Source organism: Paramisgurnus dabryanus, chromosome 18 (genome assembly GCF_030506205.2).
Source record: "Paramisgurnus dabryanus chromosome 18, PD_genome_1.1, whole genome shotgun sequence".
Lineage (NCBI taxonomy): Eukaryota > Metazoa > Chordata > Actinopteri > Cypriniformes > Cobitidae > Paramisgurnus > Paramisgurnus dabryanus.
Window position 1 is genome coordinate 1,000,201 of NC_133354.1, and position 16,314 is coordinate 1,016,514.

The window sequence follows — 16,314 nt, forward strand, 5'->3', positions numbered from 1 at the left end:
GGGAATAATCATCACTCAATCATCACTCAATTAATCACCTAATTATCTCATTAACTTTAACTGTGCTTCAGGGTTACTTTAAGGCCTAGTCTACACGGACACAGGTATTTTTATAACCATGAGTTTTTTCACGCGGTTCGGCCGTTCATCCACATGAAACCGCAGTATCAGGGCACTGAAACCGAGCATGTTTGAAAACCCCGGCCAGGGTGAGCTTTTTAAGAAACCCCGGTTACAGTGGTGTCGTGTAGAAAGTAAAACCGGGGGTTTTGCCTTGCGATGTCAAAATGTGCGCCGTTATCCACTAGGGGTGGAACGGTACATGTATAAGTTTCGAACCGAATCGGTACGGGGGTCACGGTTCGGTGCATGAATTTAAACGGAGAACACACGGTATGGAAATAAAAAAAACTTGCGTGCAAAAAAAATTATGTAATGCGGAACTACTTGTAGCCGTTTGTTTGTGAGCCTTTTTTGTGTATTTTATATTTTGTTTATATTTATTATTATTGTTATTATTATTACTATTAAAGATACGTCATAGCATGTGCGTCACCGCATCTACGTTACTGCATATAGGCAGAGGGCGGAGACTGGTAAAGGGAAGTTTTTTGTTTGGAATTAGGACAGGTGGCGTCACACGGTTTTTTGACCACTTCATTACATTCTTTTAACCTTTGTATTTACCTTTTTGGAACTGTCAACTTCGTTAAGCAACTAAAAAGAAGATTTCTGTTAATAAACCAAATGAACTCTAAAGATGAACTTGTGTGGAGTGCGTGCAAAAACATCACCACCTGTTGCTGAGTATGCGGCCAAACAATCGGCCGACACAAAGTGAAAAAACCTGGAAATATTGTTTTTGCAAGACGGACAAGAAAGACATGGTTTTAAAGAAGGAAAATCAACTGTTCGTGAGTACATGGGAAAGTTTACGAAGCAGCCGCCGTGCTTGCATATCATGAAACGAAGCTCTAATTTGAAGTGATTTTGAAAATATTCTTCCGCTGTTGTACAAATCGTGAACTTGCTGTGGCAAAATGTATGTTTAATTGATGATGGATGCTGCTGAAAAAGTGATTATGGAAGAAAAGGAATTGTTAAAGTTGATCGCTTCCCGTAGAGGAAAGCTTGGCGTTTTAACAAGAAAACGGAATGAAATAAATGCATTAATTGAAGCTGGCGAAAATAAGGAAACTGTTGCTCAACATACTGAAACTTTTAACAATGTTTTGGCAGAGTTTATGGAATTGCAAGTGTCTGTGCAAAGTTTACTGAATGAGGATGAAAAGGAGGCCGATCATGTAGATTGGTATGAACCGAAATTAATTATCTTCAGGGAATTTCTAAACGGAATTGAATTGTGGATGAAAGAAAATTCAAAAGATGCAAATGATGAAGTGTGTGAAGGTGCTGTTGGGCCTAACGACAGTGTTTCTCAGGCCTCTGATAAATCATCTACAAAATCCTCACGTAAGTCGTCTAAAGTTTCTTCTAAAAGCAAAACAAGTGCATCTGTTGCTCTTTTACAAGCTGAAGCAGAACGTGCAGCGCTAAAACCTAAAGCGCAAGCTTTGGAGCAAAAGCATATTTTAGACATGGAAGAGGTTCAATTAAAAGCAAAAAAGGAAAAACTTGCTTTAGAAGCTGAAATGGCAGCAGCAGACGCGAAAGTGGATGTTTTCTTAAATTCTGAATCATTCTTGGAAAGAATCAGTTTAAAGTCTGATATAAGCAGTACACATACTGAATATATTATACCTGCAAGAACACCGAAACCACAGCCAAATCAAGTTAAATCAACAAAGCAGCATGCATCCACTTCTGTGATTAAAACTAAACATCCAAGTTCTATTGAAAATACAGCGTATGCAGATATTATGAAAAGACAAAATGAAATAACTGCTTTATTGGTGAAGCAACAGCAAACATCCCTTCTTCCAACAAGAACCATTCCTGTTTTTGATGGTGATCCTTTGCAGTTCAGATTAGGGATGTCAATTTATGCAATTTCCCATATTCGATGATCATTTAAATTAACGATCAATCAATCGAATAATCGTTAACAGTAATAGTGCAATAAGCCTTCACTGCAGTGGCATATAGCCAATGACATAAAAGTGTGCATAAAAACGACAGCTTCCTCACGCGAATTAAAAGATTTTATTTTGTCTAAATAACATGCTAGTGGGATTGTAAAATGAGTCAATGTAGTTGTTGTTTTGATAAAATCATCAATTTAAACTTATCTCGTAATGAAATATAATGACTAATAGACACAGTGTATAACTCCGCCTCACATGGGCACTCTGCAACAGACGCATTGAAAGTCCATGTCAAAATAACAGTTTTATTATCATCAAGTGTTATTTATCAAGTTGTTTACCTCGCTTTCCGAGTCGTTGATACACTGTTTGTAATTATATCCAAGAAGCACACAAAGTGCACTTTTCTCGTCGTCACCTCAGCTTAGACGTACTTTCAGCAAAGATGCTTATATTACGGAGATGGCAACCTTCCATTAGAATACACGCAGCGCCTCAGCCAGTCAATAATGATGATCAGTGATATATGTTGCGAGCATTCAGGGTGTAACGACAGTCAGTTACAGTTTACATTTGACAGTTTCTTGCCATAATTTAAGATTACATTTTAATCTGTTCATTAAAAGCGGCTTCTGGTCTCCTTCTCTGTATATAGCAGCGTTGCTATGCTAATCTTGCAGGCTTCCCTGAAGAGGGTCTTTGCTTTCAGTATCCTAAACGTATTTGCATTTTCTGATTCGGACCTTCTCAGATCCACTGCGGATGTCATTTCGTTGCGTTGGCAGCCAGCCAGCCTCGTCTAGCATGACGTTAAAAAGCACATGCGTGTGCTTGGCATCAAGCATCGTTGTGATCATAGCTAGTAGTTTAACTTTTGCGCGCTCGCTTAATTGTTTTTTCTCCGACTGTATGTGTTTTGCGCATGCGCCGCACACACGTGCATGATCTTGTTTTTCAACAATCGTTAAGTTTTATCGAGTAAATTCTTATCGACAATTAATCGAAGATCGATTAATTGTTAACATCCCTAGTTCAGATCATTTATTAAAGCCTTTGAACTGGGTGTTGAGAACAAAACTGACAATGCACAAGACAAACTTTACTATTTGGAGCAATTTACAGTTGGGCAACCTAGAAATCTTGTTCGCAGTTGCATGCATATGGATCCTATAAGGGGATACAAGGAAGCAAAACAGCAGCTTGAATGGCATTTTGGAAATACTATTAAGATTGTATCTGCATTTATGGAAAAGGCATTGAATTGGACTGCATTAAAAGCAGAAGATGGACTTGCATTAAGAGCCTATGCCCTATTTCTTCGTGGTTGCTATAATACTATGCAAGAAGTAAATTGTGTGGAGGAGCTGGAAAATTCAGCCAACATGAGAACGATTGCTTCCAAGTTGCCTTTCAAACTTCGTGACAAGTGGAGAACAATTGCATGCAGTATACCAGATCGGTGCAAGAGAAAGGTTAAGTTCAAAGGTCTTCTTGAATTTATAGAAAATTAAACAAGAACTTTATTGGACCCTGTATTTGGTGACATACAAAGTCTAGCAGAAAAGAGGGGAATCTCTAAAGTCACAACTGTAAAGCACGGTTTTAAAGCTACCAGCAAAAGTAGCAGTTTTGCTACGAGTGTGGCTTCTGTAATGGAACAAGATAATGTAAAGCTGAAATAAGATTGCCCTACTTCAAATACAGTTAAAAGGCAATGCATGTTTTGTGCTAAAGATCACACATTGGAAACTTGTGGTGTATTTAAAGAAAAACCTAACAAAGACAAGATGGAATTCATTAAAACAAAAGGATTATGCTTTGGATGTCTAGGACAAGGACATATGAGTAAAAACTGTCAAAAACGCAAGTGTTGTCAGATTTGTCATCAACAGCATCCTACCATCTTACATATAGAGACTAAAAATGCCCAAAGAGAATGCCAAACTACAAAGGGTTTGGCAAAAGAGTCTTCAATATCAAGTGCATTGGTTTCTTTAAATGATGATAAGTATACTGGGGCTGGTGTAAAAGACTGTGCTCTTTCTATTGTCCCTGTAAATGTGAAAGTGAATAAGGGAAGTAAAATTGTGCAGACATACGCTTTCCTAGATCCAGGTAGTTCTGCAACATTTTGCACAGAGGAATTAATGACTCAATTAAATGCAACAGGAAGGAAAATGAATATACTTCTGAAAACAATGGGCCAAGAAAAGCTTGTGTCAAGTTACAGAGTATCTGGTTTAGAGGTGGCAACTTTAAGAGACAATGAATTCCTAAAGTTACCTGATGTGTATACACAAAATTCGATTCCTGTCACCAAAGACAACATTCCTAGTGAAAAGGACATAAGAAAGTGGCCTTACCTGAAGGAAGTTGATTTGACTGCAATAAATGCAAGCATTGGATTGCTCATAGGTGTCAATGTCCCGAAAGCACTGGAACCATGGAGAATTATAAACAGCCAAGGTAGTGGGCCATATGCTGTTAAAACTCTCCTTGGATGGGTCATAAATGGTCCAATTAGCTATGATATTGATGAAGGAAAGAGTGATGCTCCAGAAGTACAAGTGAATAGAGTATCCATTGAAAACTTGGAGGAACTGTTAATCCAGCAGTATAATCAAGATTTCATTGAGCAGCAGTATGATGAAAAAAAAGAGATGTCGGTAGAAGATCGACAATTCATGGAAATTGTTTCAGGAACTGCAGAACTTAAGAATGGACATTACTATCTAAAATTGCCTTTTTGTGAAGCAAATGTAAAAGTACCAAATAATAAGGAGATGGCACTTCAGCGAGCACAGCATTTGATAAGGAAGTTCAAAAATGACATAACATTCTTCACAGAGTACAAGGAGTTTGTGAACGATGTAATTGCAAAAGAGTATGCAGAAATGGTCCCCAATGACCAACTGGAAACAGACCAAGGAAAAGTGTGGTATATACCCCATCATGGAGTTAGGCACCCACGCAAAAAGACACTGCGTGTGGTATATGACTGTGCGGCTACATTTGGTGGAACCTCATTGAATAAAGAACTTTTGCAAGGTCCAGACTTGACGAATAATTTTTTAGGTGTCCTACTTAGATTTCGTCAAGGTCCCATTACCCTCTTAACAGACATTGAAGGAATGTTTCACCAGGTCAGAGTAGCCAGAGAGGATGTAGATTTTCAACGCTTTTTGTGGTGGCCTGATGGAGACATTACAAAAGATCTCAAAGAGTACCGAATGGTTGTTCACATATTTGGAGCAGTATCTTCACCAAGCTGCGCCACCTTTGCTTTGCTAAAGACTGCTGATGACAATCAAAAGGATTATGGAGAAGAAGTAATTAATACCATCAAGCTAAATTTCTACGTCGATGACTGCTTAAAATCTGTGAATACAGTGGACCAAGCTATATCTCTGTATCATCAGCTTACAGAAGTGTGCAGCAAAGGAGGTTTTCGACTTAACAAATGGATTTGCAATGAACGTGCCGTTCTCAGTGTCATCCCGCAGAAAGATTGAGCCAAAGGAGTGAAAATGCTGGACCTCAGCAAAGATCAGCTTCCCACAGAAAGATCTCTAGGTGTTCAATGGGATGTCCAAAAGGACATTTTTACTTTCAGTACTGTAATTAAACAGCACCCAATAACAAGATGTGGTATTTTATCTGTTGTGTGTTCAATCTATGATCCTTTGGGGCTGCTGTCTTAGCTGTACGCCTAGACAGAATGTTAAAAACAGAGTTGGAACTTCACAAAACTGAGTCTTTCTTTTGGTCAGACAGCACAACTGTTCTGAAATACATAGCCAACACAACAAAAAAATTCAAAACCTACGTAGCAAACCGAATCTCCATTATCCATTCTTACTCGAAACCCTCTCAGTGGAAGTACATTAATTCTAAACTAAATCCAGCAGATGCAGCGTCAAGAAGGATAAAAACCGAGGAATTCCTTCGGACAAAGGTTTGGATCAATGGACCTGACTTCCTTTTAAAGCCACCATCACACTGGCCAGAAGCAAAGAAAGATGTGAATCTTACATTAGATAGTGATCCAGAAGTGAGAGAAAAGATCTGTGTTTGTGCTACTATGACAAATGAAAAGGAATCTCCAACTGGTCGATTTCTAAATTACTTCTCTGACTGGACACGTCTAAAAAGAGCAGTAGCATGGATGCACAATTAGAAAATTTTTAAGTCGACGAGGGCATGTGCAAGAAAACTTTAAAGATGAACTTGTGTGGAGTGCGTGCAAAAACATCACCACCTGTTGCTGAGTATGCGGCCAAACAATCGGCCGACACACTACTGTTAAGATACGCGGGTTCTTTAGGGACAACTAATCTGTAGCCACGCTTTAGCTCTGAAGCTATAATTGGGGCCGATGCAGCAGAGCTCCACCTATGTATGCGCTCTATGAGAGCCCGTCTACATTCTGGCACTCTGCAGTTTTTTGTCAGGTTGACGGTCTAGTGAGGGAGTGAGTGAGATAGCAGCGACAGCGAGTATGGCATCGCAACTTTGGCAAAACTTCACTTTTCCAGTCAGTTACAGTAGTACAGGCGAGAGAGTGGTGGAAAAGACGAGGACTGTGTGTCAGCGTTTTCAGCAGTTGTTGGGTATGCGAGTGGAAGTACATCTAATCAGGGCTCTAAAGTCTCACGCATTCACCACGAGACACACGCATTTCAGTCAGTTCACATGCCACACCTTGTATTTCTCACGCTGAGAAGTAGGAGATAAATTGTCCTGCTAATATACAATTAATGGACGAAGCGCAGGCATACACAGGGCAGTTCTGTCAAGTTCAGCTGCTTTCAGTTTTTTAAGCGTGGTCAACTTTACGCAGCGCCATTAGTGTCAGAGTACCGCGAGAAATCTTGCGGAGGAGGCTGATTTCAAAACGCTCTTGCGTTACTCTGACGTCATTCACTTGTCGTTTCTTGCAGCGCCTCATGAAGTCATACACACCTATTAATGCATCCTACAAGCCTACATTTTTTTTTATCTTTAGTACATTAATATGAAATAAATGTGCTAAAATGTAATTTAAAAATGTATTTAGGTAACTTGTAATCAGTGATGGGAATAACGGCGTTATAAGTAATTGGCGTTAGTAACTGCGTTATTTTTTTCAGTAACGAGTAATCAAATAAATTACTGTTTCCCCCGTTATAACGCCGTTATCGTTACTGACATTAAAATGCGGCGCGTTACTAAAATTGATCTTACTGTAGTGATTTTCAGCCGCGTATGCTCACTCTCTCAGCCAAACACTGTTTTTCTCTTGTGTGTGTTGTGAGAAACATAACGAATGATGATTGGCTTAATTTCCATCGGTAGCCAACCAGAGGCAGAGTTCACAAAAAGGCCCGCCCACACGCGCAGTCCAAGTCAGAGGAGCGAGCAGCAGTGTTAAAAAGTCTGAGCAACTTGGTCACTTTGTCGCTAGATTTAGCAACTTTCTATCACTTTAGCGACTTTATAGGACAAATCTAGCTATCTTTTCTGGCGTGGCTGGAGACTTTTGTAGACTGACATGAAAATACGCGTCGTTTTGTCTTCTCAACGAGCAGCGGTGCTGCTGCTGACTGTGCCCCATCTCAAAGCACTGACATGCAGCCCGGTCATCGCGCATCAATCACTCCGAAAACACAGGCGACAGGGCGATGGCAAGTACAACAAGCTCAAAGGTAGCGGTCGCAGACACGAAGTATAAAGCACTACTTTTCCATTGTTGAGGTGAAAGGCAAGAATGTTTGTGTAATGTGCAACTTATGCCCATGAAGAAAAAGTCTCTCCACGTCTGTGGCAAGTAATTCTGATCTAATAAAGCACCTCACATCGTCACATGCTGCCACAAAATTAGTGATTTCTCTATAGTATCCATTTTATTAATTTAACATATTTAATTTTGTAAGGGGCATTCAAGTTATTTGAATTATTACTTTTTTTTAAGTAACGCAGTAATTACTTTTCCTGGTAATTAATTACTTTTATAATAATGTAACGGAGTTACTAACTCAGTTACTATTTGTGAGAAGTAATAAGTAACTATAACTAATTACTTTTTTAAAGTAACGTTCCCAACACTGCTTGTAATACATCTGAAACCCATCTTTGTATGAAAGATGAGTACAAGTTTATACATTTTTGTTATACGAGATATGTTAAATGCATTTCAGTTCATATTCATGAGATCTCACAATAACACAGATTATTGTTTTTAAGATTATTTTAAGTACAGAAAAAATTTGCCTTCTGCATTTTTGTTTTGCTTTCCCTCCATTGTACCGAAATTAAACCGAACCGTGACGTCTGAACCGAGGGACGAACCGAACCGTGACTTCTGTGTACCGTTCCACCCCTATTATCCACTGTGTTTGATGTCAAGATTGTGCGCGGCTGACTGCTTTGTTGATGATTCTGTGCAATGGCAGACGTATCTTGCTAATAACGGTGCTAACAGGGCTTCTAACATGTATACAGATAGATGCTCAGTTATCTCACTATATTGCTGGTGTGGCATGCTCTTGACAGCGCTTGATAGCGTGCTTTTGCTTTATAGTGTGGATGGATATATTAATTTAAACCGAGCATGTGTGAACGGGATTATTTTTTAGGGAAAATCTGGTTATAAATATACCCGTGTCCATGTGGACTAGGCCTAACACACTTATTTTAACACTTTCACACACTTGAGTGTAGGGGTGTGCCGGTTTCAGAATTGGTGATGACGGTTATGACGTGAGTCAAATGTGACGGTTCGTCACATAACCGTCGGTAGGGGGCGTTTTGCTCGTTTAAATGCTCGTGGATTGACGGGAAAGTGTCATTTTACCATAAAATCATGAATGTGATGCCAAGTGTGTTTTAAACAGTAATAACTTTGAACAATTTAACAGAAAGTAATGAAATATAAAAAAAAAAACACACTGTTGCCAGAAGACTGCGCTGTCACTCTCTGCCCAGCATAAATTAATCCTCTATCTATCATCTATTTTAATAATCTTCAGAGAAACAGATTTGTGCATTGGGCTTTTATTTCTGTAATTGTGTCTATATCTGTCATTACACGGACCAGAACAGCACGAAAACAATGTGGATAAAAGCGTATAGAAGAGGTTTTGCTCATAAATGCAGGTAAAAGAAAGTAATATGAACTTGAGATTGTTATTAAGCGCAGCCGGTGTAAAAGCACAATGGCCACGCGCAGCAAACGCTCTCCGCAGACGCGCTGCACAGTGCTCACCCGGCGTTTGAATAAACTAGACACTGATTAGCTACTTGCTCTACGTTTCTTTAAAATTAACAGCAAGACAACTAGCAGTGAATCTGCGTTCAAGAGAGTTAGTAGATTAGCATGGGAGGATTTGAACTTGAAAAGCGGAGTGTACTGACGCCTTTCCGCGGTTTAAACAACATTCCTTCTCATGGTCATTCATGTTTATTTGATGCTATAAATTAACTAGAAGGAAGAGATGATTTGAAAGGTGAGACTTTGTTTAATATGTTAAATCTCAAAAGTAACCGAAAAGTAACCTGGTTTGTCCTGTATGTGAGCACGTTGTCAGTGTCTGCTCCGCTCTGTATTTTTCACTGCTTGAGAACGTGAGGGGGCGTGTAACACAGACTGTTAACAGTTGTTTTTAATTAGTATTTAAAAATTCTTTATGATACAAAATGTTTAAAAAAATATTTTAATAACACGGTTTTGGCGGTTATAGAGTTCTAATGACGGTGTTCAACTATAACCGTCGGTCTCACGGTTATATAATGACCGTCACACCCCTACTTGAGTGTGGTCCCACATGTACTCCCAGGAGAGTTAAATTCACTCTGGATTTTTTTGCTATGTATAACTGTGGTTAACTTGCAAAGAGACACAAAGTTCACAAAACAAATATTACCTTTAGTTTGACTGATATATTTCCAAGTGATGCTTTCCTTGTCTTTAGCCAGCCTCACGTAATATTCAACCTCTTTGAGAGGATTTAATCCTCTCAATCGACTCCTCACCAAATTCACTATAAAAACATTATATCAGTTTATAACATTAACAACACATAATATGTAGTGCAATAATAATACAAGATATGTACTGTAATATTTCTCTACGAAAGTGACCAAAACAGAACAGAGTAACAACAGTTAGTTAGTAGGGTTGCCGCAGTGACGTAATTTTCCCACCGGTTAATCGGCGCGTCACAAACTCGGTGATCCCGGTATCACCGAGTGGGAAGGGCTTATAAATGCGCATGCAGACGTGCACATTTTACTTTCACTTTTGAATTACGCAACTATTTAAATTCAGCGCTTGCGTAAGCTGCGTTAAATCGCCTATGAATTTGCGTGCAATGCAAGGGCAACAGCTGGTTTACTTAAGTGCTTGAGTCAATGTGCACAGGTAATTCTCACAGAACCCTCCAGTCCCAAGCAGAGCAACCGGCTACTTCTCCATAAAAGCGCTGCTTAAATGATGGGTTTAATATTTTTCTTGATGAAAAACAACAAAATGATCTCGCTTATATTAAACATCATATATGTATATTATAACAAAAACAAGCAAAGCACGCGGCTTCTGTCATCATCTGGTCAGTCAGCTTGCCTTGCAAACTCTGACAGAAATAAATGAAATCTGACACCTGCTGCTCTGTGACGTGACGCGCGTTGAGCTCCGCTGAATACAGACAACAGACACATTCAGTTGTTAGCAGTGTTTCCTCTAGGATTTTTTTCAGCTGTGGCGGCAGGGGGCGCCCATGATGATTATAAATGTAAAAAAAAAAAATTAATGTAGAATATAGGCTACAGTAAACTAACATGTATTTTTTTATAATTTTCACGCTGTCATTTACTTTTCCTTATATTTATAGCATATTGCTTTTCTATGTTTGATCTAAACTGTATTTTCTTAAAAAAACGTTACACAGCTACGTACGTAGTTCGGATATTTCATTGTAGTTTTAATGTAGTGTGCATTGCAAGTTCGTCCTCGTGTTTAGCGTACAGAGCTGTTACAAAGTCATGCAGTCCTGTTTGATAATCCGCACCGCTGTGATTGACAGAACAACCGACCAGTTATCCGACATCAGCAGCAATTTTATTTCACACCCGTACCATTTGACATAAAGACTGTGACCCCGAGCCGGTCACACCGCAAATCGCGCAGTTAAATATAAACCTTTACCGGTCTTCAGACAGATCTTAATCACAAATAAGCACGGGACATTTAAAAACGAGTCGAATTTTGGTCTTGGATGTAAGACCCGCATTTTACTCTTGTCTATTGAGTCCCGACCTGCATCTACAACACAAATGACACGCGAATAGCCTATTATACCCGTTAGATCAAATATTATGCGGTTCACCCGCGGGTACCCCGACCCTGCTGTTTCGTCTGATAACAGATAAAACAGTCTCACCGTCTGCCTCAAGTTTCTATTACCAACGTACTTCTCTTCCACAGGATAAATGTAAGTTTCCTTACAAACAGATTCGACTATTAATGTCTTGCATATAAGTAGTATTCAGTATTTAGCCTTTTGTTTTTGGACAAATATCTTATCATTTAATGTGAAACTTTGTGAGTGTCGATCTAAAGCACAGACGATTGACTGACAGCTGAGCGGTCAGCAGCGCGCTGCGCTTATAGCCTATACTGAATAACTAATGGCCAGATAAGTTGATAATATGAGTACAGTGATTACAAATGAATGTCCAAAAAACTCGTAATATGTTAAATCAAAAGTTTAATTATGTCTTTTCTCGCAGCCCTGCGCTGTGTTGGTGTAGATATGCGCCGGTGAACATCATATGCGTGATGACCTTGCAGCTTAAATTACCCTAAATTTATAGTCATAAAGATAAAAGTAAAACAACATTGGCAACTTCAAATGATGTATTTTTATTTTTGTAAACTCACAATAAGGAGAAAACCTTGTGCTTATTTATAATCATTAAAAAACATGACGTGCTTTCTGCTGGTTTGGTTTTAGAGCGCGTCACAAAAAAAGAACAGAAACTCAAATACTTTTTTATTCGTTTTGTCAATTTAATAATTATTTAAGTGCAACATATTTCGTATAGGCTTATTTATTTTATTATTATTTCTCAAAACAGAAACGTAGCTTAATAATCCTCTGTTGATTTAAATCTATTTGTGCATGAAACTAAACCCATGGAGGAAATTATGATATTTTAGGAGATTTATTTATAAATGAGTGAACAACGCAAATCCAGAAAGGAATTTATTTCAAGACAGCCAGTCTCGCAGTAGCTTTTTTGCGAGCTCCCGCTGTGGGTTTTGTCTAGAAGGGATACAGCAAATGCCGAAAAGTTACGGATTAGATTTGGAGGTAGGATTATTAGGATGAAAACAGCGGTTCTGGCTAAATTAGATACAAATACATCCTACAATCGTGTGAAATTTTGTGTTTAGAGTTGGGTTTGGTTAAAGGATTAGGATAAAACAGTGCTCATCCAACGAGATTTCGTTTGCTGTATCCCTTCTATCCACAACCGCAGGCGTGGCGGGGATGTTTTATGAGTGGCGGGCCGCCACGGTTGAATGTATATAGCGGAAACACTGGTTGTTAGTGTTTGCTCTCTCTAACGAAACTAAATGATTTAATTACACGAAAATATCAAAACGACGGTGAAAGACGGTGTCGCGTTGGGCAAGTGATATAACCGGTGAGAGGCTGAAGCATCGGTTATTACCGTTTCACCGACTATCGCGGCAATCCTATTAGTTAGGCTACCTAATTTAAAACCATTTGACAAAATATAGGCTAGTACTATAGACCTTTTGCGTGTTTGCAAACAGAGATGACATTTTGTGTGGGCGGAGCCCAACTGGTGGGACAAAGTGAAGGCTTCTCAATAGCTGTGTGAAGTGTTTTAGCATTAAACTGTGATTTTGAAGGATCCGGTGTTCTGTAGAAGTCTGTTTTCCCTATATTTCTCTTAAGTGTAATGTTTCTTATAACGTTTTCACCAAGTTAATTTTTTTAATACATTAAAAGTTTAAATGGCTTGGCTACTGATATGTGTGCATGTATGTAGTGTATATGTATTGTTCTTTATTGGTAAATCAATTATTTTTACAGTATGAATCGCTGAAGTACTTATACTATCATGTTTTCTGTATAATATAATTTATTAATTATTTCATCATTTCCTGTTTTCAAAGAAGACAGACATAGGCTAAGATATAAGGTAAAAAGAAGTAATAGAAAACGAAAGAAATACGAAAACTTTAAATGGTAATATTATTGATATTATGAACCAATTCAAATCTTTAATCTTTCCAGTGTTTCCGCTATATACATTCAACCGTGGCGGCCCGCCACTCATAAAACATCCCCGCCACGCCTGCGGTTGTGGATAGAAGGGATACAGCAAACGAAATCTCGTTGGATGAGCACTGTTTTATCCTAATCCTTTAACCAAACCCAACTCTAAACACAAAATTTCACACGATTGTAGGATGTATTTGTATCTAATTTAGCCAGAACCGCTGTTTTAATCCTAATAATCCTACCTCCAAATCTAATCCGTAACTTTTCGGCATTTGCTGTATCCCTTCTAGACAAAACCCACAGCGGGAGCTCGCAAAAAAGCTACTGCGAGACTGGCTGTCTTGAAATAAATTCCTTTCCGGATTTGCGTTGTTCACTCATTTATAAATAAATCTCCTAAAATATCATAATTTCCTCCATGGGTTTAGTTTCATGCACAAATAGATTTAAATCAACAGAGGATTATTAAGCTACGTTTCTGTTTTGAGAAATAATAATAAAATAAATAAGCCTAAACGAAATATGTTGCACTTAAATAATTATTAAATTGACAAAACGAATAAAAAAGTATTTGAGTTTCTGTTCTTTTTTTGTGACGCGCTTTAAAACCAAACCAGCAGAAAGCACGTCATGTTTTTAATGATTATAAATAAGCACAAGGTTTTCTCCTTATTGTGAGTTTACAAAAATAAAAATACATCATTTGAAGTTGCGAATGTTGTTTTACTTTTATCTTTATGACTATAAATTTAGGGTGATTTAAGCTGCAAGGTCATCACGCATATGATGTTCACCGGCGCATATCTACACCAACACAGCGCAGGGCTGCGAGAAAAGACATAATTAAACTTTTGATTTAACATATTACGAGTTTTTGGACATTCATTTGGAATCACTGTACTCATATTATCAACTTATCTGGCCATTAGTTATTCAGTATAGGCTATAAGCGCAGCGCACTGCTGAGCCCTCAGCTGTCAGTCAATCGTCTGTGCTTTAGATCGACACTCACAAAGTTTCACATTAAATGATAAGATATTTGTCCAAAAACAAAAGGCTAAATACTGAATACTACTTATATGCGACTGCAAGACATTAATAGTCGAATCTGTTTGTAAGGAAACTTACATTATTCCCGTGGAAGAGAAGAACGTTGGTAATAGAAACTTGAGGCAGACGTTGAGACTGTTTTATCTGTTTTCAGACGAAACAGCAGGGTCGGGGTACCCGCGGGTGAACCGCATAATATTTGATCTAACGGGTGTAATAGGCTATTCGCGTGTCATTTGTGTTGTAGATGCAGGTCGGGACTCAATAGACAAGATTAAATGCGGGTCTAACATCCAAGACCAAAATTCGACTCGTTTTTAAATGACCCGTGCTTATTTGTGTTTAAGATCTGTCTGAAGACCGGTAAAGGTTTATATTTAACTGCGCGATTTGCGGTGTGACCGGCTCGGGGTCACAGTCTTTATGTCAAATGGTACGGGTGTGAAATAAAATTGCTGCTGATGTCGGATAACTGGTCGGTTGTTCTGTCAATCACAGCGGTGCGGATTATCAAACAGGACTGCATGACTTTGTAACAGCTCTGTACGCTAAACACGAGGACGAACTTGCAATGCACACTACATTAAAACTACAATGAAATATCCAAACTACTTACGCAGCTGTGTAACGTTTTTTTAAGAAAATACAGTTTAGATCAAACATAGAAAAGCAATATGCTATAAATATAAGGAAAAGTAAATGACAGCGTGAAAATTATAAAAAAATACATGTTAGTTTACTGTAGCCTATATTCTACATTAATTTTTTTTTACATTTATAATCATCATGGGCGCCCCCTGCCGCCACAGCTGAAAAAAATCCTAGAGGAAACACTGCTTTCTAAATAAATTATAAACGTAACGTGATGAAAACGCTATAAGAGACACATAGAGGGAACAGACTTCGACAGAACACCGGATATCTTCTAGGGCTGTCACTTTTTTTATTCGATATTCGAATATGCATTCGAACATGACGTGAAATATCCGTATTCGAACTATAAATAAACCATCCGGTTTTTTAAATGCCATGTGTAGCGCATTTTTTACAGTAACACCTCGTAATAGGAAGGAGGCTGAGAGTGAGACCGAAGACGGCAACTGTGCGCAAGAGAGGGAATCAAATGGGACCAAAATGAACCTCATGTGCATGTCAAGATAGGATTATAGTTTGTATATGAAATGACATATTGTTTATAGTGTTAAATATTATAGCAGAATAAAAAGCTTGTGTTGATACGTTGCATTATGAAATTAGCATGTATGAAGATAATTTCATAATTTTTACAACGCAATGTAAACTTTATATTAAACAACAACAGCATTTGTCTTGTAAACGGATTTGAAATGATCATGTGCTGACTGTTGCACGTCACATTGACGACAAGTGAGATCTGCTTAACTCAGCGGTAAGTTTAATTTCATCTCCAGTATCAAAGGGTTTGCGCTCTCTATCATTGAAAACGGGCAAGCAAACAGCACGCGCGGGGTTAATGTACTTGTGAATGACGGCTCACAAACGCGCGGGATAGGCTTTGTATGTGTGCTTGTTGTCAATGACAGTTCTGGTCACAAACACGCTCAAGCGTGGGATATGTGTGCTTGTCAATGACGGTCATTAAATCCGCGGAATTCCGCTGAGTTTTCTGCCGAAATCTGCGGGCGCGAATTCCGTTTGCGTCTGCCTATATACTCCTGCTGCTATGTAAGTTGTCACGTTATTGTTTGTAACTGTTCTGAATCGATTTTTTTATATATAAGTTTGTTATTCATAAGTTGATAACCTGCTGTTTCAAACATTAAGTAAAAAAGTAATCCAGACAACCCTGTTTATGAATGTCACTGTTAATAATTTTGTGATTGAATCTCCATTGCGGTGGGTTTTTGATGCGCGGGGGGGGGGGGTGGCGCCTAGATATTCGAATA

The 16,314-nt window shown here is 38.5% G+C and overlaps 2 protein-coding genes across 9 annotated transcripts in view; one reads left to right on the plus strand and one right to left on the minus strand.

Moving 5' to 3' along the window:
• The window catches only part of LOC135721325 (uncharacterized), a 12,815-nt gene extending 2,519 nt beyond the window's left edge, over positions 1 to 10,296 (minus strand). The window contains exons 1-2 of the mRNA XM_065243511.1: positions 10,227 to 10,296; positions 9,947 to 10,063 (exon numbers count right to left, since the gene is read on the minus strand). Coding sequence (XP_065099583.1) covers positions 9,947 to 10,063; positions 10,227 to 10,296 — 187 coding nt within the window. The remainder of the gene's footprint in view (positions 1 to 9,946; positions 10,064 to 10,226) is intronic.
• ptpn13 (protein tyrosine phosphatase non-receptor type 13) overlaps positions 1 to 16,314 on the plus strand; it is a 126,410-nt gene that overhangs the window by 68,514 nt on the left and 41,582 nt on the right. The window lies entirely within an intron of this gene.